Genomic DNA, 21,802 nt, shown 5'->3' with positions numbered 1-21,802 from the left:
TCCACTCTGTCCCTCTGTCCCTGGTTTCCTCCAAACATAGGTATTCTCACAAATCCCTGTCACCATGGAAACAGCCGCTATGCAGCGCTCTTGCACAATAGCCGTTGAATGAAAGGAACTGTCTGAAGGAGCAGTCTTCACCCCCATTACATGTACTGACGCTATACAGCCTCATCCTCACTGACCCGGCCACGGTGAGCGTGTGCATGGAGTATCCCGTCCAAAGCTTACGCCACACCGGGGAAATCATACGAGAGCAGAGATTGCGTCTCTCAAAAGACTGCTGCATTCCTCTCTCAATTGTATTCATCTTTCCCATTTAAATTGAACCACAAGGCAAAAAACATGTTATAGGTCACAGAAAATGAACAGGGGATGTCACTCCATCTCTCTGGTGGTTTAAAGGCATCATCAGTAAGTGCTTTGAGTCAGATGTGGGACTCACAGGGGCCGATGTAATGGAAATCTGTGATAAATTCCTATTGTAGCAACATATTATCCGATATTGTCTTACCACCCCCAAATGGTACGCTGTAATTTCTCACAACCTGAATCGAATGAAAGAATAACGATCAAATCAAATGGCAATAAATACTAAAGCTTTATTTAGTTTTTTTCAAAAACATGGAAGAAGAATAGGGGCGAATATTTCCACTTTTTTTTTCACAAGGATGAGACATCACAGACACTATCATGCAGTTGACTGGATTTATTGGCCTAAATGCAAGATAAAGAGAGCATCCACAACATGAGCAGAGGTTTGTGCAAATGCAGGCTTGCCTATCAGCATAACGTACTCCAAAGGAATGTACAACACATCTTAACAACAGAAGTAAGCATGCAATGAATTCTCTTTTTAGAAATAAAATATATCTATGACCTCAAAATCATCCAGTGGTTTAGGGAATACACAGCAGGGCAATAGACTAGCCTGCATTACCTTCCACCCATAGTACAGTAGTGTTTAAAGCCCATGTTTGTCAGTGGTGAATGCAAAATAAATACCTCAGATTATGCACTCTTTGCAGTGCTCATTTAAAACCAGTCATTCTCCCTGCATAAATATTTTAAAGGAGACATCCACCATTGAAATCAATACCGCTAGATACAGTATGCATCAGGGTTAGCAATACCTGCAACTGACTGTGCATTTGGTCTAAAGGGTTTATTCTGAAAATGAACTAAGCAAAGGATGATTTGAGTTGATGGAGAGTGCTTTGGCTTGTGCCTGAGGGCAACATTAAATCATGAACCATGGTGTCCACGGCCATGTTGTCCAGGGCCATGTTGTCCAGGGCCATGTTGTCCAGGGCCATGTTGTCCAGGGCCATGTTGTCCAGGGCCATGTTGTCCAGGGCCATGTTGTCCAGGGTCATGTTGTCCAGGGTCATGTTGTCCAGGGCCATGTTGTCCAGGGCCATGTTGTCCAGGGCCATGTTGTCCAGGGTGGGAACAACAGTACAGCACAGCAAAGAAACAACAGGAAGGTGCGTGACTTGAGCATATGGTATTCAAATCCCGTTCCCCCTCAGGAACAGGAATACTGATTCATATCAGCATGATATCACTTGCTGTTGCTCGGAGTGTGTAATGTATGTATGGTCTTAGTGTGAGCATATGTTGGGCTGCACACAAGCCAATTTTATGAAAATGCACACTGTTTTAGCTTGTGCAATAAAGATATGGACCAAGGGGCTGTAACAGATAACAGTGTACCCCATCATCTTGCCAATGATTCATACATTTCTCAATATAGATCTGATAGATAAGGTTTCCTGCCATTGCACAACAGTAATCCTAAAAATGAGATATCCATTCATGTGATGAATAAATCCATGGCATTATGCCATCTTGAGAAATGGTGTCATCATATTCAAACAAACACATAGTAGATATCCAAACAAAAACAAACAAATCATTAATTTAATAAATATAAAGTACTTCAATATATTACCATTGATGTCAGAACTCAGTCCAACAGAACATTGGCAAATGTTCTACATCCATTTCCCCATCCTACACGTCCCACTGCAGAGCCCCAGTGTGGAGATGAAAGTCCATCCAGGGTTATTTACATTCAGCTGATCAAGGAGGACTCCAGATCTGGGAGTCCTGAATCAATAGGCCGAAGCTTGTGGTCCTTAGTGACAGATACACACTCACTGTTCTTCAAAGGAGCTCAGACCACAGCACACAGGAGCACTGTACCGGGGGAGTTTAGCCACAGTTATGTACATAAGAGCACATGGGCCACCTGGGAGAGATGCAAGCATTGAGGGAGAAGCCAAAGTGAACTTGATAATTACAAAGTCGCATCAACAAAGGAGACAGAGGCAATGGCACGGACTGGCATCAAAATCTAAAAACCCATATTATGCTAATTGACCATCTATGGCGGGTTCAACTGAATTCCAGCCTACATGTGGTTGTCACTGTCCAGAGAAAGGTATTGATAAGGATTAGAGACAGTTTTACAATATCCCAGACAACTGTGATGTAATCTTCCTCGTATTTCTCCATTATGAGCAAACATTTGCAATCTTTATACTGAATGCAACCTGTTTTTAGGTGTTATTCTTAGTGTATGTAAAAAATATGGGCAGACAAAATAATACGATTTCAGTGATTCAGGTTACCTCTGTTTGCATCATATCTGAAGTAGATACCTGATGCACCTAAACTACGTCAGTAGAATTTTTAGCAGAAGAAGTTTATGGAACTACGTGCAAGACTTCTTACCCATGATTTATACAATCAACAAGTCAAAGTGTCAACAGAGAGAACAAATAATGGTTACGGGACATATTAATCATGGAGGGATGTGCATGTAAAGCTGCTTACCATAAGTCAGCCGCATCTCATCCAAACAAGTCAATGTGAATACAAGGCCATGATCCCACTCTCTGGTTTCTTATTAATGTCAGTGTACTCCTGTGACATTTGCACTCGTCAAACAATAGAAATCATATCAATTCCACCGTATTTAGATGATTTACTAGACAGTGCAGTGAGGTCTTTCACATGAGCGATGGCAGGGTTTTCGCATTGGAATAAGATTTCGTTTTTGAAAGACCTACAATATTGTTCACAGCCTTGTGACACAAACACCACGAAGAGCCCCATTTAAAATGTTCCTCGTTAATTCAGTTAAGAAAAGTAACTGGCTAAGGCTCCAGATAGGTCAGGTTGAGAAAAAGATAAATCCCTAAGGTATGCTTCATATGGAGGTAATGGGCATAACAGTTGATAAAGATCTGATTTATCTTGATGTCGAACTTTATCATTCATTTACACTGTACATATATTTGTTTGTACTTGTTGACTTCTTTATCATGTATACACTTCTGTAACATTTCATTTGAATGCTCTGCCATCATGCCTGCATAAGGTCACTATAAACCTGAGATTGACATAACATGTGTGTAAGTCACATTGCTTAATCTGTAATAAATCACTAAGCTTTAAAACGTTGTACTGTAACGTAATATTATTGTGAGTCATGTTACAAAATGTCAAGTTGGCTTGTACAGTACCCGTCAAATTTGGACACACCTACTCATTCAAGGGTTTTTCATCAAAACTATGAAATAACACATATGGAATCATGTAGTAACCCAAAAAGTATTAAACAAATCAAAATAGATTTTAGATTCTTCAAAGTAGCCACCCTTTGCCTTGATGACAGCTTTACTGTCATGAGGAATGCTTTTGAAGGAGTTTCCACACATGCTGAGCACTTGTTGGCTGCTTTTGCCTTGACTCTGCAGTCCAACTCATCCAAAACCATCTCAATTAGGTTGAGGTCGGGTGATTGTGGGGGCCAGGTCATCTGATGCAGCACTCCATCACACTCCTTTGTCAAATAGCCCTTACACAACCTGGAGGTGTGTTTTGGGTCATTCTCCTGTTGAAAAACAAATGATAGTCCCCCTAAGCGCAACACAGATAGGATGGCGTATCGCTGTAGAATGCTGTGGTCGCCATGCTGGTTAAGTGTGCCTTGAATACTAAATAATTCACTGCCAGTGTCACCAGCAAAGCACCCCCACACCATCACACCTCCTCCTCCATGCTTCATGGTGGGAACCACACATGCAGAGATCATCGGTTCACCTACTCTGCTTCTCACAAATACAGAGCGGTTGGAACCAAAAATCTCAAATGCCAGATTCTGATGTCCATAGCTAGTGTTTCTTGGCCCAAGCAAGTCTCTTCTTATTATTGGTGTCCTGTTGTAGTGGTTTCTTTACAGCAATTCGACCATGAAGTCCTGGTTTACACCGTCTCCTCTGAACAGTGGTTTTTGAGATGTCTGTTACTTGAACTCTGTGAAGCATTTATTTGGGCTACAATCTGAAGTGCAGTTAACTCTTGATGGTTTTTGCGACTGCAATTTTACCAGATTGACTGACCTTCATGTCTTAAAGTAATGATGGAATGTCATTTCTATTTGATTATTTGAGTTGTTCTTGTAATAATATGGACTTGGTCTTTTACCAAATAGGGCTATCTTCTGTATACCCCCCTACCTTGTCACAACACAACTTATTGACTCAAACGCATTAAGAAGGAAAGAAAGGCACACCTGTTAATTGAAATGCATTCCAGGTGACTACCTCATGAAGCTGGTTGAGATAATGCCAAGAGTGTGCTAAGCTATCATCAAGGCAAAGGGTGGCTACTTTGAACAATATAACATATTAAATATATTTTGATTAGATTTTTTTAACACTTTTTTGGTTATTTCATGATTCCATGTGTTATTTCAAAGTTTTGATGTCTTTGCTATTATTCTACAATGTAGAAAATAGTAAAAATAAAGAAAAACCCTTGAATGAGCAGGTGTGTCCAAATTTTTGACCCGTACTGTATATGACTACCTTTTCTGTGCAGGCATCATTTAGGAAAAGTAAAAGAAAGTGTTACCTAAATCTCTTTCCTCATAATTGAAAGACTCATGTGGTTTGATATGTTTAGATTCCCCCTCCCTCAATCCTTCAGTTGACAGGCTCTTCAGACAATACCAGTGATGGGCAGTAAGACAGAGAGACACAGCAGAGCAAAATGGACACAGAAGAGAAGCAGACTGAAGCCTTGGAGAGCCTTGAAAGTCATAAAAAAATCAGCTGAGGGCCAAGATGCCAGTATCAGGGCAGAAGGGGACAGAGAGCCTGTGACCATAGTTGATCAACTTTGGGAGGGATTCACCTGCATGCATCCTCCAGCATCATGCTGAACAGGCAGATGGATGCACAGCCAGGCAGAGGGACATGATCCGAACGGAGAGAGAAAACAATCCAAAGGTTTCTGTTCCAGTCTGTGTGTGAACACTGTACGAATGAAAAAGGAATGATAACAACAATAATATTAATGACCATGGTTCTTGGTCCAGAGCAGCGATCTGCACCCTCTCTCTCTCTGGACTGAGATGTGGTCAGGCCGTGGTCCCCACTGCTGGCAGTGATTCTGTAGGGGTGTTGGCAAGGGAGGTGGGAGAGTCACATGATGGGATGGGCGGCATGGGGCAGATGGCCTTGTGACTGTAGTACTCCACCACCTGGTTGGGCACCTCCGCAAGGACACATTTGGCCAAGGCAGCAGGCGAGGCCTGTGAAAAATAGAACACAGCTTTAGTCTGGACAGTTCTGGCACAAGACCCCAAAGGGTTAAAGCAATCATTTTCAGTGGCACCTAAATCCAATGAAACTCTGGGCAAATTGTTTTTTAACCTAACAAAGGAAGAATGGAAAGAGTGATTTGTGTTTTCCGTTGTTTGGGCAGCGGTCAAAAGGAAAGAGGGCTTTGTGTTTTCCGTTGTTTGGGCAGCGGTCAAAAGGAAAGAGGGCTTTGTGTTTTCCGTTGTTTGGGCAGCGGTCAAAAGGAAAGAGGGCTTTGTGTTTTCCGTTGTTTGGGCAGCGGTCAAAAGGAAAGAGGGCTTTGTGTTTTCCGTTGTTTGGGCAGCGGTCAAAAGGAAAGAGGGCTTTGTGTTTTCCGTTGTTTGGGCAGCGGTCAAAAGGAAAGAGGGCTTTGGGGAGCACACAGACAAATCACATCAAGGCATTTTTGCATTTTTCATCATTACTTTTCTAAATTAATGGATTTTCTTTCCTGGTGACGAAAAATTATTTTTTTAGGAGGGTTTTCTGAAGCTCCTCCATCTGCAGCACTGGCAAGGCCAGCAGAGGAGAGGCTGCCTGGCTGTTAGCATGTCTTCAAAGCCCCATTGGAGGGTAATGCTATTACTGAAGGGGCTTTGGAGGTCACACTGTGAGACTTAATGGCCGCCAGCATCGCTATTATAAAAAGTACTGCAGTTTCTGAGAACTTGGAGACCCACAGCTCTCTGTTCTTTTGGCTTGGTTGGAATATGACTGCGGCATAGCATAGTAGAGGGAGGTAGGGAAGGATGGAGGTACAGAATGAGGAAGGGAAGGAAGGCAATACTGACCGTTTTGAAGTCTCTGAAGGGCACAAACTGCACAATGTCCCTGAGGACGGGCTCTCCTTTGGGTGAGCGCAGCACCCCGTCATCCCCGTCCAGGATCTGCATGTCTGTGAAGTCTGCATTGCCCACGCCAACGATGATGATGGACAGGGGCTGGTAGGAGGCACGCACGATGGCCTCGCGTGTGTCTGCCATGTCTGTCACCACGCCGTCTGTGAGGATCAGCAGGATGTGGTAACGCTGGAGGTGAGAGGAAAGAGGAGAGGGTTGCGGTTGCCTGTTGACCTTTTGTCACCACACACTTCAGTGCCCTTGGTTTGTCTGTGTGTAACACGTCATCCTCTGAAATCTGACTGCTCCCACTGAGAAAAGTAATGATGCATTCATCTCTAGTCCCATCAATACCTCTCTCTCTCCCTGCAGGATATCAATACGAATGAGAAAATCCTCAACATCTACAGATACCCTACATTTGCCTAAGAATTTTACATATGAGGTCTATAAGTGTATTTTTTATTTATTTGTATTTTTTATTTCACCTTTATTTAACCAGGTAGGCCAGTTGAGAACATGTTCTCATTTACAACTGCGACCTGGCCAAGATAAGGCAAAGCAGTGTGACAAAAACAACGACACAGAGTTACAAACAAACAAACGTAGGGTCAATAACACAATAGAAAAAAAAATATTAAAAATCTATGTACAGTGTGTGAAAATGTAGAAGAGTAGGGAGATAGGCAATAAATAGGCCATGGAGGTGAAATAATTACAATTTAGCATTAACACTGGAGTGATAGATGTGCAGATGATGATGTGCAAGTAGAGATACTGGGGTGCAAAAGAGCAAGAGGGTAAGTAGTAATATGGGGATGAGAAAGTTGGGTGTGCTATTTACAGATTGGCTGTGTACAGGTACAGTGATCGGTAAGCTGCTCTGACAGCTGATACTTAAAGTTAGAGAGGGAGATATAAGACTCCAGCTTCAGTGATTTTTGCAATTCGTTCCAGTCACTGGCAGCAGAGAACTGGAAGGAAAGGTGGGCAAAGTAAGTGTTGCCTTTGGGGATGACCAGTGAAATATACCTGCTGGAGCGCGTGCTACGGGTGGGTGTTGCTATGGTGACCAGTGAGTTGAGATAAGGCGGGGCTTCACCTAGCAAATACTTATAGATGACCTGGAGCCAGTGGGTTTGGCGAAGAATATGTAGTGCGGGCCAGCCAACGAGAGCATACAGGTCGCAGTGGTGGGTAGTATATGGGGCTTTGGTGACAAAATGGATGGCACTGTGATAGACTGCATCCAGTTTGCTGAGTAGAGTGTTGGGGGCTATTTTGTAAATTACATTGCCGAAGTCAAGGATCGGTAGGATAGTCAGTTTTACGAGGGTATGTTTGGCAGCATGAGTGGAGGAGGCTTTGTTGCAAAATAGGAAGCCGATTCTAGATTTTATTTTGGAGATGCTTAATGTGAGTCTGGAAGGAGAGTTTACAGTCTAACCAGACACCTAGGTATTTGTAATTGTCCACATATTCTAAGTCAGAACCGTACAGAGTAGTGATGCTAGTCGGGCGGGAGGGTGCGGGCAGCAATCGGTTGAAGAGCATGCACTTAGTTTTACTAGCATTTAAAAGCAGTTGAAGGTTTAAAAGCTCATTTGAAGGTTTGTTAGCACAGTGTCCAAAGAAGGGCCAGATGTATGCAGAATGGTGTCGTCTGTGTAGAGGTGGATCAGAGAATCACCAGCAGCAAGAGCGACATCATTGATATATACAGAGAAAAGAGTTGGCCCGAGAATTGAACCCTGTGGCACCCCAGTAGAGACAGACAACATGCCCTCCGATTTGACACACTGAACTCTATCTGAGAAGTAGTTGGTGAACCAGGTGAGGCAGTCATTTGAGAAGCCAAGGCTATTGAGTCTGAAGATAAAAATGCAGGTCGATGAAGACGACTGCACAGTACTGTCTTATATCGTTTAGGACCATGAGCGTGTCTGAGGTGCACCTCTGACCAGCTTGGAAACCAGATTGGATAGTGGAGAAGGTACGATGGGATTCTAAATGTTCAGTGATCTGTTTATTAACTTGGCTTTCAAAGATTTTAGAAAGGCAGGGCAGGATGGATATAGGTCTGTAACAGTTTGGGTCTAGAGTGTCTCCCCCTTTGAAGAGGGGGATGACCATGGCAGCTTTCCAATCTTTGGGGATCTCAGATGATACAAAAGAAAGGTTGAATAGGCTAGTAACAGAGGTTGCAGATTGTCTACCCCAGCTGATTTGTAGGGATCCAGATTTTGCAGCTCTTTCAGAACATCAGCTGTCTGGATTTGGGTGAAGGAGAAGCGTGGGGGGGGGGGGGTCTTGGGCAAGTTGCTGCAGTGGGTGTTGAGATGTTGGCCGGGGTAATGGTAGCCAGGTGGAAAGCATGGCCAGCCATAGAAAAATGCTTATTGACATAGTCGATTATCGTAGATTTATCGGTGGTGACAGTGTCTCCTATCCTCAGTGCAGTGGGCAGCTGGGAGGAGGTGCTCCTATTCTCCATGGACTTTACAGTGTCCCAAAACTATCATCATATTCCTATGTATTCTCCTCTCAGATGCCCCATGAGTCCTTAGGCATTAAAGTGCCCCGGCTGCAGTTTTAACTCATGTCCTGAATTATTTTTGCATTGATCCTTTGTTCTCATTTACTGATCAGAAGAAGAAGGGATGATTGAATAATAGATCAGTACAAGGACGAAGGAGAAGAAACGGACAGAATGATGAAAAAGTGTTTCAAATGTAATGGGAATAGCCAGAGGGCTAACTAATGTAGGAACACATTGATATTAAAGGCCTTGGGCATTCTTGTTAACTCAATCCTTATCACGTTTCATGGAGATATTAAAGGTGCTTTTGCAGAACATCAATAAATTATAACAGATTTATACAATGGGTTGGTCTAATCCTGGATGCTGATTGGTTAAAATCGAGTTCCTGCCGGTGTCTATTTCACAAGTTACCACCGGCTAAAGCTGGGAAATGCCTATTTACTGTTCCATCTCACTGTGCTGTCTCATCAGCCCAGCCAGACAATTTATAAACTTAATCTCCACTGTAAAAAGCATCTAGACATTATCTCCCATTTCTTTTAGACTAGTATTTGGTTTTCAACAGCAGAGATTTGTATAAACCTTGCTGTCTGTGGTCACCAGGGTGCTCGTTATGGCGCACACCTGTCACCAGCGTTATGCGCATCTGCGCATAATGACACTCACCTGGACTCCATCACCTCCCTGATTACCTGCCCTACATATGTCACTCCCTTCGCTTTCCTCCCCAGTTGTCATTGTTCCTGTTCCATGTCGGTGCGCTGTATTGTCATTTATTAAATGTATTCACTCCCTGAACTTGCTTCCCGACTCTCAGCGTACATCGTTTACATTTCTCTTTCCAGCTTCAGTTTGAAGTAATTGTGCTAGCTGTGTCATTGGCTAGCTCTTCCAAACAGTGTACTGGTGAGAGAGCAAATGTTCTATGCCAGGCGAAATCGCTCATTGGTATGGCTGTATCCAAATGTCACTAGAAAACAGTTTAAATAAACAAATGCAGCTACTTTTGTCATTCTGGCTGCACTGTTTGTGACTGTTAGACCAAGATGGCTAGCTAGCAATAAGGGGATAAGAACGTTGCCACAGTCAGCATGACAACAGAACATTTAGAACAAATGTCTATAGAATAAAGACTGGGTCGTGTCTCCAGCAACTGAGCCAGCCGGCTTGGGTAGCAATCCTAGATTTGTGTCGGGACTATCTTGTGGAAGGACGAAATAGTATGAATAAATTAGCATGTTTAATGGAAATATGTCTCATTATTTGAAATTGCTGGTATCCCATTGCATAAAAGTGATAATTCCCTCAAACACGGTGTTTGGCGGATATATTGGCACCGTTTGCAGGCCCGAGACTAACACCCGTGCCAATATCCTCCAAACACGGCTTCTCGGGCATTGTCACTTAATTAGAAAAAAAACATTTAATAGTGAATGACATCACTATCATGTTTTTCATTTCTACACAATCATACACCTACATGGTCTGTATTGGCTGACTGGTATTAATTGTGTAAAAGCTGAGCTGAGCCTGGGACAGCTCATCCAAGGAGGCTCAATGGGTGGGATATCAGTTATGGACATTTTTACTTTTCTCCATATCATGCAGGCCTGTACTGTACAGCACTCCATTACAGCAGTAAAGAGACACTTACTGAGGCATCTTTGATGGTCTCCTCTCCTGCTGACAGCTTGGCTATCCTGCTGATGATGGGAGAGACGTTGGTGGGACCATACAGCTGGATCTTAGGCAGGCAGTTCTGGTAGGCCTCCACCACCCCCTGAATCTCTGATCACACACACAAACACAGGCGTTCTACTGTGGGTACACGCCTTAAAGTGGCACATTGAGGAAGGAAAGGAGGGAGACAGGTGGGCTAGAGTAAAATAACTAAGGGACAAAGTATTACTGGAAATGTACATTTGTAGTGCTCTGTGTCCATTAAAGGTGGATTCTGAGAGCGGGGAAAGCACTCTCAAGCTCCACATGCTATCCAGTATGCGCATTTTCCATTGTAAAATGTCAGCGGATTTAGATTGATGGAGGGTCGGGCAGAGCTGCTGAGATGTTCACAAGTATAAGGTACCCAGAGGAGGCTTCATCTCTGTTACCTTCACATTCATCGTCCTCTGGGTTGAAATTGATGGCAAAGTCATGGGACACCTGTTTGTTGGGAAATAAAACAAGGTCAGACACTGTTGTACTGGAAATGAGTGTAGACAAAATCCCTATGCCTCATTCGAAATACAACTGGGGTCTTCAAGGACACTCATTTATTTCAGTCCACATTTTACGATCATTTGAATGTCTGGAGTAGCGGTGGAATAAATGAAAATATAGGACCATAAGTCCACATAAAGCTTACTTTGAGTATGAGAATGACCCTGTTCCTGATACAAAATGTTCCAGTTATCTTACTGAACAAAGCCACAGCCACACAGCCTTTTGAGAACTTTTACTATTTTGGGTAAATACAACAGCTTTGGGCTCTTGGACTATTCTAAGTGACAGCAACAATACAGAATTGACAGATTTGGTTTTATAGCATTTTAGCAGCCTGGGGTTCAGAAAGTTTTCAGACGTGCCATTTTTCTATCCAATCAAAACAACCGTCTTTTTGGTCCAGTGTATGTACCTTTGACAAGACAGACGTCATTAAGCCATAATTACAGAACTTACAGTAGATAAGACTATTTATAAGCCAATGCACAGCACAGAACAGAAGCAGAGTCTGATAGCCTTATTTGATCTTTTCTCGGTCTGTTGACCTGCCAGTACTTCAGTGTGCCTGTGATTCTCCATCTCTGGAAGCAGTCTGTGTGTCTGAAAGCGATGTGTGTGTGTGTGTGTGTGTGTGTGTGTGTGTGTGTGTGTGTGTGTGTGTGTGTGTGTGTGTGTGTGTGTGTGTGTGTGCGTGTCTCTGAAAGCGATGTGTGTGTGTGTGTGTGTGTGTGTGTGTGTGTGTGTGTGTGCGCGCGGCACTTCAAACCCTCTCCCCAGGGTGCTAGTTAAAACAACAGCCAGATCTCTGTTCTCCATGCCAAATCTGCTAAAACAACGCCCCTGTCTCGCTCCTGAAACCTTCTGACAAGTGGCCATCAACACCAAGGAGCCATGCTTGCCATTATTCTAATTCCTCAGAACATGTTATTTTCTCGGGGACAGGTTGGTATTTCCAGGGGCTTGTGAATAAAAATAAACTCAATTATGAATTTGAAATGTGAGATTTTGACAGAGTGATGAATGGTGTCAGGATATAGGGCAATCAGCCCGTTCAATATATAGACTCAGGGCATGGGCAAATACCAAGAGGGGAGAGGATGGAGGGAAAATAAACAGTGTGGGGAAATATTATAACAACTAAACAAGATAATACTCACCTCATAATTGGGTGGAATTCTGGCACCAAATCCCAAGGCGGAAAATCTTTTGTCACTAAAATGTAAAGTAAATCAATCATAAAATAATACTGTTGTCGCTGTTACAGTAGGGTTACACGGTCACTGATCAAATGGAAGATACTTGTTGAGAACATTACTGTAATTTATCTCTTTCACACAGAAAAAACTACACTGCAAATCCCTCCTTTTAAGACTTGTTTACAATTTAACCAGTTAGGACACTCAAATGGCAATGTAAGATTTGCTTCTTTGTTCCAGCTGTCAGTTTGCACCTATGGGGTGAGATTATGTTACTCCCCGCCAACAAGTGGTAATTGTGCGGTCACAATTGCTGTATTCCCCACATCATTATCGGTATCATTCTAATATGCTGAGCTGATGCAGTACTACTATATGCTCTGCCATATTGAATGCATTACTCTTTGTCAGGAGGGCAGGAGAGCACTGCACTAGAGGAATGAAAGCAGGAACTGTGGGGGAGAATGAGAGTGTAAGACACAGTAGGACAGAAGCAATGCCTGCTGGGAAATACCACTAGACATACAGTAGATCTGATCACACGGTGAGCTGTGGGGCTCACTGAGCAGTATGCGAGCCGAGACAAGAAACAAAACACGAGTCATCTTAGTGCAAACGGCAAAAAGAGAGGGTTGAAGAAAGGATTCAAATATGAGATGGAATGATTAGTGAGTTACAGCTCTCTCTCTCTCTCTGACAGGGAATGTGTGTATCTATCACTCTCCAATCCATGGCACTGTGAACATGTGTGCTGGGCTGTGCTAGCTTCTTTTCCATCACATTAGTAGTTCTGCCTAAATACATGATTTTATCTCTGCTATCAGGACATTGCTTTCATGCAGAAAAAAAGTGGAGTCTCGAGCACCGTGGCAATCTGAATGAACATCTCCATAATAACATCTTGGTTTCAGTCATCAGCATTTGAAAGGAGCTGTTTTAATTTATTTACTGCAGCAGGAAGGGGAGAGAGTGGTGACATGGGCTGGGAACACTAAAGCAGGAAGTAATAAGCATTCAATTGAAGATTTGCCTGTAAAGCCCTCATTAGAGACAACTAAAGGACTCTAAACTTTAATATCCCATCTCTGGCTGATTGATACGTGATACGTTAATGGAAAAACAGATGATGAAACCCTTCTGGTCTCATCATCCACCCTTGGGAATTAAGAATGATCATCTCTGTGCTAAACATAGTAATCTTCAATTGGGCTTCCTCTGTCTCAGGAGATGGTATACTCTCTCAGGATGCCGCTCTCTCATGAGAAAGAGAGAAGCTGTCCGAACAACCAAGGCCACTACAAAGGCAACTGGTTTCCAAATGCACAAAGGTTGCTGTGCCATCCCCGATATTCACAGTTTGCTTACAGCTGCTCATTCTTTTCTCTCTAAAGACTGACAGGGGAGCATCTAACAAGCAAGCCAATCAAAAATATATTTATTTTTTCAAATCAAATTGGGCTTGGTGGATGTATAGTACAACACATGTGGAACGTCATCCCCAAAACCATGGTCCTTTTCTCTAGCAGGCCTAGTAATACATAAGGGCACTCACAGACACACGCACAGACACAGACACACAGACACAGACACAGACACAGACACAGACACAGACACAGACACAGACTCACACACACACACAGACACAGACACAGACACAGACGCAGACACAGACACAGACACAGACACAGACACAGACACAGACACAGACACAGACACAGGCACAGGCACAGGCACAGGCACAGACACACACACAGACACACGCACAGACACACGCACAGACACAGACACACGCACAAACAGACACAGGCACCGACACAGGCACCGACACAGACACACGCACAGACACACGCACAGACACACGCACAGACACACGCACAGACACACGCACCGACACACGCACCGACACAGACACACACACCGACACAGACACAGGCACAGACAGACGCACAGACACACACACACACAGACACACACACCGACACAGGCACAGACACACGCACAGACACACGCACAGACACACGCACAGACACACGCACAGACACACGCACAGACACACAGACTCCGTTCTGTCCATTAGAGGAAGATGCTCAGACTGCCCTCTAAGCACAGAAACTCAAGGCCCCATCTCTCTGATTCAGAGGGGTTGGTTTAAATGCGGAAGACACATTTCAGTTGAATGCATTCAATTGTATAACTGACTAGGTATCCCCTTCCCTTTCTATCAACCCAGGGAAAAGAGAGCTGGTAAAACATCTTGGATCAATGAAGGAAAGCAGCAGACATGATTTCTCTCTCTGCCCCCAGTCGAGTTATAGAAATGCTCTCTTTTTGTTCCCTCCATCAACACTTTGGTCCTTAATCTCCTTAATCCTCAACTCCTTAATCCTCAGATGAAGAAAGAGGGGAAAGTGGACCTCCTCTCTCCCTCCACCCTCCGTGGGGAGATTTAAGCAGATTCTGTCAATGGCTAATCCTGCGTTTAATGAATCCCACAGGACAGCGCTATCCAGGAGAAAGGACAGGAATAACCTGCAGGAGGAATGGAGGTGTACGAGAACAAAATTGGCTGCAACACAACGTGCCGAAAACACATTTTCTCTGACAGCAAATCATGACAAATGAGTGAATAAACTGCATGCAGGGTCAAATTGGACGGATAGTTTTGTTAATTATTGTCTGTAATGCAAGGGAGATCCATCACAACGGGCGAATGAGAAATGGGCCTACAACATACTCTCTGCGGTGGCAAAGCCAGTTTCAAGTTTTATAATACAATTCAAACTACTCAACCACTGATGTCTGATATCGCTGCCTTCAATAGCTATCTTTGACATACTGCTGTTGTTGTTTGTCTTGTATCTTTCTATTCTATCTAGTCGGTGGTGTTTTGTCCAAACAGAAAGCTCATTACAATACATCCGACTTATAATTTTAACATAACGGCGAGATCGACCTGAAACAACTTCTCAAAGTTTCCTCAGCGATTTATCTTACCTTTCTCCTCTGACGCAAATGCAGTCAATATGTTCCAGAGCTCCTGTAGTATCAAGAGAAGAGGCTGTACAAATACTTCCACTGGAGCTACTGCTACTTAGTTCTGATGCTTGGTGCTTCTCTGTTCTATCAGTCAGTTTAATACGTTGTGGGAATAGAACCTGGTGTTTGAGAAAATGTAGAGGTGCCACAAGTTCCCGAGAGTGAAAGAAACTGGCTTTCAAGTCTGACTATGGTTCCCCCAGATAAAATAGACATTCTCTGGGAAGTGGCCTTTCTGTGTAGTGGTATACATGTTCTCTTTGATTGTGCGTTTTAGGATTCTTATGCCTTTTTCCAATTGAGCCTGGATTAAACATCACAACCTTCAGGTTGGTTCAGTGTGTGTGGAGTAGTAGTCCACCTCTGCGTCTTTTCTTAAGCAGCACATGGCTGTACTAAGTGATAAGTCCCAAGTAGAGAACTAATTATGGCTCACAGACTGCTATGCTGTGGAGGACTACCACCCCGGTAGACAGCCATATTTCAACGTGACACCAATAAGAAGAGTGGGAGAGCCAAATGTGAGGCTGTTCACAGGCCTGTTAATGAGGATGGCACCAATGTGTGGGCTCCATGTTGGCACCTCTTTTTCACTTCCACGTGACATGGTGTGAGAGCGGATCTTGCAGGCGGGTGTCTTCACTGAGCCCTGTTCCCCTCTCAGTAGGAGAACCAGCCACTTCCCACTCAGAGCAAAAGGTGCCCGGCTCCTAATCCAGCTCCTACTGTGTAAAAGTGATCAAACATCACCTGATGTTCACCACAAGAGGCCTGCATGCCCACGTTGTGCACCTGAATAACAGCCTGGCGTGGGAGGAGATAACCCACAATATGTAACGTAGGCGCAACACCTAAAGGCATGTTTGTGACACCCAACACCAAACTGAGTTAGCTACCTACACATCTCTTTTCCAGGTAGCTAGAGTTTGTGTCTCTCCAACAGGTCTTCTGCTGTTCTAGAGTTATCTCTTGCATTCTTTAATTTGGCAGCCAACGTTCTCCACACATTCAAGAGGAGGAGCCAACACTGGCATGACTCACAGTGTAAATCCTCATTTGGCTCTGTGCCGACAGACAAGAGGATCTTTCCTCTAAAATAGACCCAATTTGAAATAATTTGTTTCTAATTAACCAGTGTCTGACAAGACTGTCTCCGATAGCCCTGGTGTATATTGAATAAATATTGAATTAGTCATTTATAAATGAGGAGTGTAACAATAATATAATAACCAGTCAATGACATATCCTTAACAAATACAGTATAAGGAAAGTCATGTGACAACACACACAAATTAAAAAATACAGACTGTCTCTCCAACTCTCCCCAGCCATTGAAACCATTATCTCCCCAAACCCTTAAGAGCCCTGTGCACCCTTCTTCTGCCATCTCTCCACTTCTACCTATGGCTCTGCTGTTACCTCTCCTCTGCCCTCTGCCCTCTGTCCCTCTCTACCCCTGTCTCTGCCCATCCTGCTACTGTCCCTCCCTGCCTCTGCTAATCCTGCTGTGCCACTGCGCCAGGCTGGGTGTCCTCTCCTCTGGATCGGGGTAATGATCCCTTGCCAGCCGTGGAGGGGGATCTGGCCGCTCCGCCAGGCACAGGCAGTCTTTGCCAGGCTGAGACAGAATAGGATGTCACAGGGTGCAGTGAGCACCACAGGACAGAGGAAATGCTGCATCCGCCACCACGGATGGAACAAGACCTGCTGTCTACTGCTTCGCTTTGTGCCCATTCCAACAACAGCAGCAGAAACAGCAGAGGCAGCAGTAAATCTAAGCAGACTAGCCTCATCTCAAACACTGATTCTGCCTCCAAGCAACTTCATCTGAGATTTCCCCAGGGCCTCCTCATGCATTTGTAATGTCTGTGTAAAGGCAATTTGTTTGCTCTAATTTCCTCCTAGTAAGGTGGAACTATAGGGATTTAATGAAAGTGTCGGCAGTGGGCATGAGAATTGCAGGTGGACCTTAATTTAATTAATGCATGAAAATGACTGTTTTTTTTGTTTTGGCGGTGTCAAATCCACAAGCGGCTCCTTGCGTTACCTTATCTCAGACACTGCCATTGGATGCAGCAAAACCACACCCACCTTTATATGGGACAAATCCCATGCAGCCGTGTTAGAAGTTCATGCAGTCACATTACAAGTTCAGGCACTCGAATGTGTGATGTTATATTGTCTACACCTCGATTAGACTGATAGCCTATCCCCATCCAAATGAAAATGAAAACATGCACACTTTCTATTGCAGTTTTGAACTTCTAACGCGGTAGGGATAATAGGAAGGGAGTGATTTGTAACACACAAGAACAGCCATTTGCCGATTTGCGGGCTCATACCGCAGTTACACCTTCAACACCGGCAAAACAACGTGAGTTATCACTCGATCTGATTGAATCGAGGCCTTATCATTGTAATAATTGTTCAACTCTGTCATTCATTTTCCAACTCATGCTTCAGTGAGTAGTAAAAAGGATCCTCTGAATTCTATTCTATTTCAGCATTCCACGAATTCCATTACCTCCTCATAGCTGGAAATTAGATGGAGTAGAAAGAACCACTGTCTCGGTTAAAGTTAAATTTCCCAATGATAGACATACAGAGAGCAGCCCCACAGATAGAGATCAAGATAAGGCTGGGCAGAGAGGCGTGGTGCTGACTAACCTGTCATAATCCTGACAGATCTCCCCCACTGCTATCAAAGCCTTCAGATACTCATTGGGCTGGTACGGGTTGATGTAGTGTAGGGAGCAGCTGTTCCGTGGGTCTCCGTTGGAGGCTGTGAAGTCAATGGCCACCTAGAGCAATGACAGATTCATAGAAGACTGTAAACAAACCAAACACCATAAACACTAGACCTAGGGTCTACCTGTCCATGCAGATTGTGTTGAAGCAGGCTACGCTGTACAGTGCTCTGTCAAACTTGTGTTTCTATTAGAGGAAGATTATGACAAATCAATTGACATCCATTGTGTAAGTGTCTGGAGCCTGCGCCATTGAGTGACATTTCAACCCGGGAGCGCCCTCACAAGGTCTTAAATACTGTAATATCATCGCAATCATGACCTCAAGCATAATTGCATAACTGCTTACGCAAGTGAATCTGTATAATATATGGTGAAAACATAAATATCTAAGATACGTAAATGAACATTGCTGAAGCCGTCTGTTAAATTTCTATTTTTATGTCCAGTCATTGCGCAGATGTTCTCAGAGCAATTTATACGACCAACATGTGTGCAGGATGCGTTGAGGGCATGTCAAAAAGGAGTGACAAAGGGACAGAGATATTTCACTTCTTTGACGTCAGCAGTGCTAAAGATACGGGCACAGGGAGAACTGCAGCTTCTCAAAAGGGAAATTATCATGTAAATATTCTGCAGGTATTTTTTTTAATCATGAGTGCATTATCAAAGGACTTCTATAGTGTTCTTAATTTGTGGAAGGTGATACCTAAGGCTGTCTATGCAACAATGAAGCAGTGCTCCTAACATAGCCGTTCCCCTAAATAAATATTCATTATTGCCTCAGTTATCCTTCTAAGGAGCTAGCCTTCAGTGAGAGAATTCTCCGGAAACAACGGAAAATGCTAGTCAGCAGGGTAATGTTTAATTAGTTTTAAAAAATGCAGAATGTAATGTTTCACACTTAGAGAACGTAGCATTTAATCAAAACACTGGCCTTGATGACAGCACTTAACCTGGAAATGGAACACTGGTTTACATTTAAAAGGCAGGTTAAAATACTACGCCTATTGTCTATTCCAACACCTTAACGAAGGCAAGCAACCATTAAAATGTATAGAATGTGTAGGCAGTCAGTGGATCGTACACGTTTTGAAGGTTAGCATAGCGTTGTACCATGCTGCTAAGTGATGATGATCTGCTAGTGCATGCATCGGCTGCTCAACTTACTGTAAAGTGGATTTGGCATCCTCCCATGATGTAGTCGAGGAAGGAATACACTCTGTGAAGCTGCAGAACAGAGAGGAAGCTTTTAAACTAAACCCCAGAGGTTGGGGGGTTCGGACTTGGTGGAGTACTCAATGTTTTTAGATGAGTTCTAGTTTTAACCAATGGCTGTTCCATTTACAAAAGTATGTATTTTAAAACTATTATTAAACCACTACTCAGTAGCAATCAGTGTTTAGAAAACAAGTATTATGTAGTAAGCATGAACATGGAGAATGGTGATGATTTCATTTAGTCTGAGGGCAGCAGCTCTGTGATGTGCAGTGTGTTCTCTCCATGCCAGTTAGAGATCACACACCCAGTGGGGGCGGCAGAGGATTCAAACTGAGACACAGCAGCAATCACATGAGCTGGGGCGCAGTAAACTAATGAATCCAAATGAAATCATCCAAATGAGAGGCAATAGGCCTGAGAGACACCAAAACAACTACACTTTAAAAGACCTGCGAACTGAAAACATAGGGGGAAAAGCACGGTGACAGCCACCCACAGATGTAGTCATTTACAGATTTGGGTTGTGGGGGTGGACAGTAAACTGAGGATGATCGCCTTTCTGAAACGAGCAGTACTAATTCATCAGCACTATGTGTACATGTTCTGAGAGAGTAGAACCGTATAGCAAAGAGATGGGGATGATTCTCTATGTATTCAATAGTGGAGAGTTGCTGAGCAGGAGCTGTAAATGTTGGCTCTAACCTTGAGATCACTGAGGATGACCACCCCAGAGTTCTTGTAGTTCTTTTTCTTCAGTTTGTACTTTGGATTCATGCAATCCCATGTGACCTTCAACACAAGAGGTAGACAACACATACAGAGACACAGTTACGAGTCGTGACGTCTGCTGCAGACCTGCGGTACGACTTGCAGAACATAGAAGAGCAGCGCGACGTTCCTCTCACCTGTTTCTGTCTTTGTCAGAGATAATTGACACATCCGTGACACACATCAAACATTCCACAGTGACTGACAGCACTCTCTCTCCGTTCGACTGACCTTGCTTCCACCGCCAATTTTCTGCATTTCTCGGAAGGTGGCATAAAACTCCCCGATGAAGTCGTGTTTTCCCCTGGAGTCAGAATCCCAGACTAGGCACTGTGACACAACCAGACAGTGACAGACAGAACCCTCTGATATTGACTGTTCATTCACCAGTAAGTTACTTCATTCACCAGTTCCGTTCATTCATTCATCAACACCACAGCAGCAACGTTAAACCATCACACTATGACTTCCTGTGTTTCTTACCTTGAGCTTCCTGTCCTCATCACAGCTACACAGAGAGCTGAGAGACACTTTAAAGGGCTCCCACACGGGGTTCAGGTTGTTTTTGATTACCTGCAACAGCAAGAGCACATTAGACATGAGTAACTTTCACCACACATGGAGAAGGAGAGGTAGATACAGAGAGGAGGAATAAATGTGTCTATTACCTCAGTTCTGTGAACGAGCTGTTCCGTCCCATCATCGTTAATTCGATATATTTCCAAAAAGGGGTCTGACTTACTGAAGAGATCCTGCCAAATACACAAACCAATCAAACATAAAACACTAATTCTGGTTGAGACATTAATGTACAGTCATTTATCTCAGACAATCAAATAACAAAACAAGTTGTTGAAATCACACACACACACAGATGTCATCATGTTAGCTTGGTCCTCCTGGTGCTAAATTTGACACAGCTTGTCACCTGCCTGTGCATGTGGTGTATTGTTCACTGCTGTAACAAATCAAATCAGGAAAAGGGTGTGAAAGAGTCATTTTACATTGAGTCTCAAGGTAAGGCTGAGTGCAACTACAGCTTGTTTGGGTCAATTGATTGTTTAGGGCTCAACAGACATTATTTCTGTACATCGTGTAGTGTAAGTGTGTGAGAGTGTTAGAGAAAGGAATGGAGGGAGAAAGAACGAGTGTGTGAGAGAGTGAGAGGGGGGCACAAAACAAGATATTTAATGTCCCCGTTTCTCGCTGCATTAGCCTGATACAGCTCCACAGGGACAGCCAGGGAGGTAGGCCCCAATATCGTTGCCACGGCAACCCCTTGCCAGTGGCGTCACTGTGGACTGACGTGCATTCAACATTTAATCCCTGTCCAGCAATAACAGCTCTCACCACTTATATAATCAGCACCATTAATTAAGTTACCTTTGACCAGCACGGTCTACTGAGTTACATAATGTTACAAGTTCCATAATGTCCTCCAGCAGTTTGTTCAGTGCCTTGGATAGCGTTTCAGGCGGCATTACAGTATTAGAAATAAATGGGTGATATTTCATTGCCTGATCCATGTTGCTCATACTGTGGTTGTCACAGCAACTCTTTCCATCTACAATTA

At 43.6% G+C, this 21,802-nt stretch overlaps 1 protein-coding gene across 1 annotated transcript in view; it reads right to left on the bottom strand.

Annotated features, from left to right (window-relative positions):
- Positions 1-582: 582 nt before the first annotated feature.
- The window catches only part of LOC110526392 (copine-7), a 41,960-nt gene continuing 20,740 nt past the window's right edge, over positions 583-21,802 (bottom strand). Inside the window, exons 6-16 of the mRNA XM_021607339.3 lie at positions 20,898-20,981; positions 20,713-20,802; positions 20,461-20,559; positions 20,164-20,250; positions 19,411-19,470; positions 18,161-18,294; positions 12,419-12,473; positions 11,150-11,201; positions 10,693-10,826; positions 6,449-6,685; positions 583-5,608 (exon numbers count right to left, since the gene is read on the bottom strand). Coding sequence (XP_021463014.2) covers positions 5,435-5,608; positions 6,449-6,685; positions 10,693-10,826; positions 11,150-11,201; positions 12,419-12,473; positions 18,161-18,294; positions 19,411-19,470; positions 20,164-20,250; positions 20,461-20,559; positions 20,713-20,802; positions 20,898-20,981 — 1,206 coding nt within the window. The 3' untranslated portion in view covers positions 583-5,434. The remainder of the gene's footprint in view (positions 5,609-6,448; positions 6,686-10,692; positions 10,827-11,149; positions 11,202-12,418; positions 12,474-18,160; positions 18,295-19,410; positions 19,471-20,163; positions 20,251-20,460; positions 20,560-20,712; positions 20,803-20,897; positions 20,982-21,802) is intronic.

The sequence above is a fragment of the Oncorhynchus mykiss genome, chromosome 6 (assembly GCF_057628025.1).
Source record: "Oncorhynchus mykiss isolate SJ-2025 chromosome 6, ASM5762802v1, whole genome shotgun sequence".
NCBI classification, from domain to species: Eukaryota; Metazoa; Chordata; class Actinopteri; order Salmoniformes; family Salmonidae; genus Oncorhynchus; species Oncorhynchus mykiss.
The sequence above is the reverse complement of the archived record's forward strand: the minus strand, read 5'-3'. Positions and strand labels throughout refer to the sequence as shown.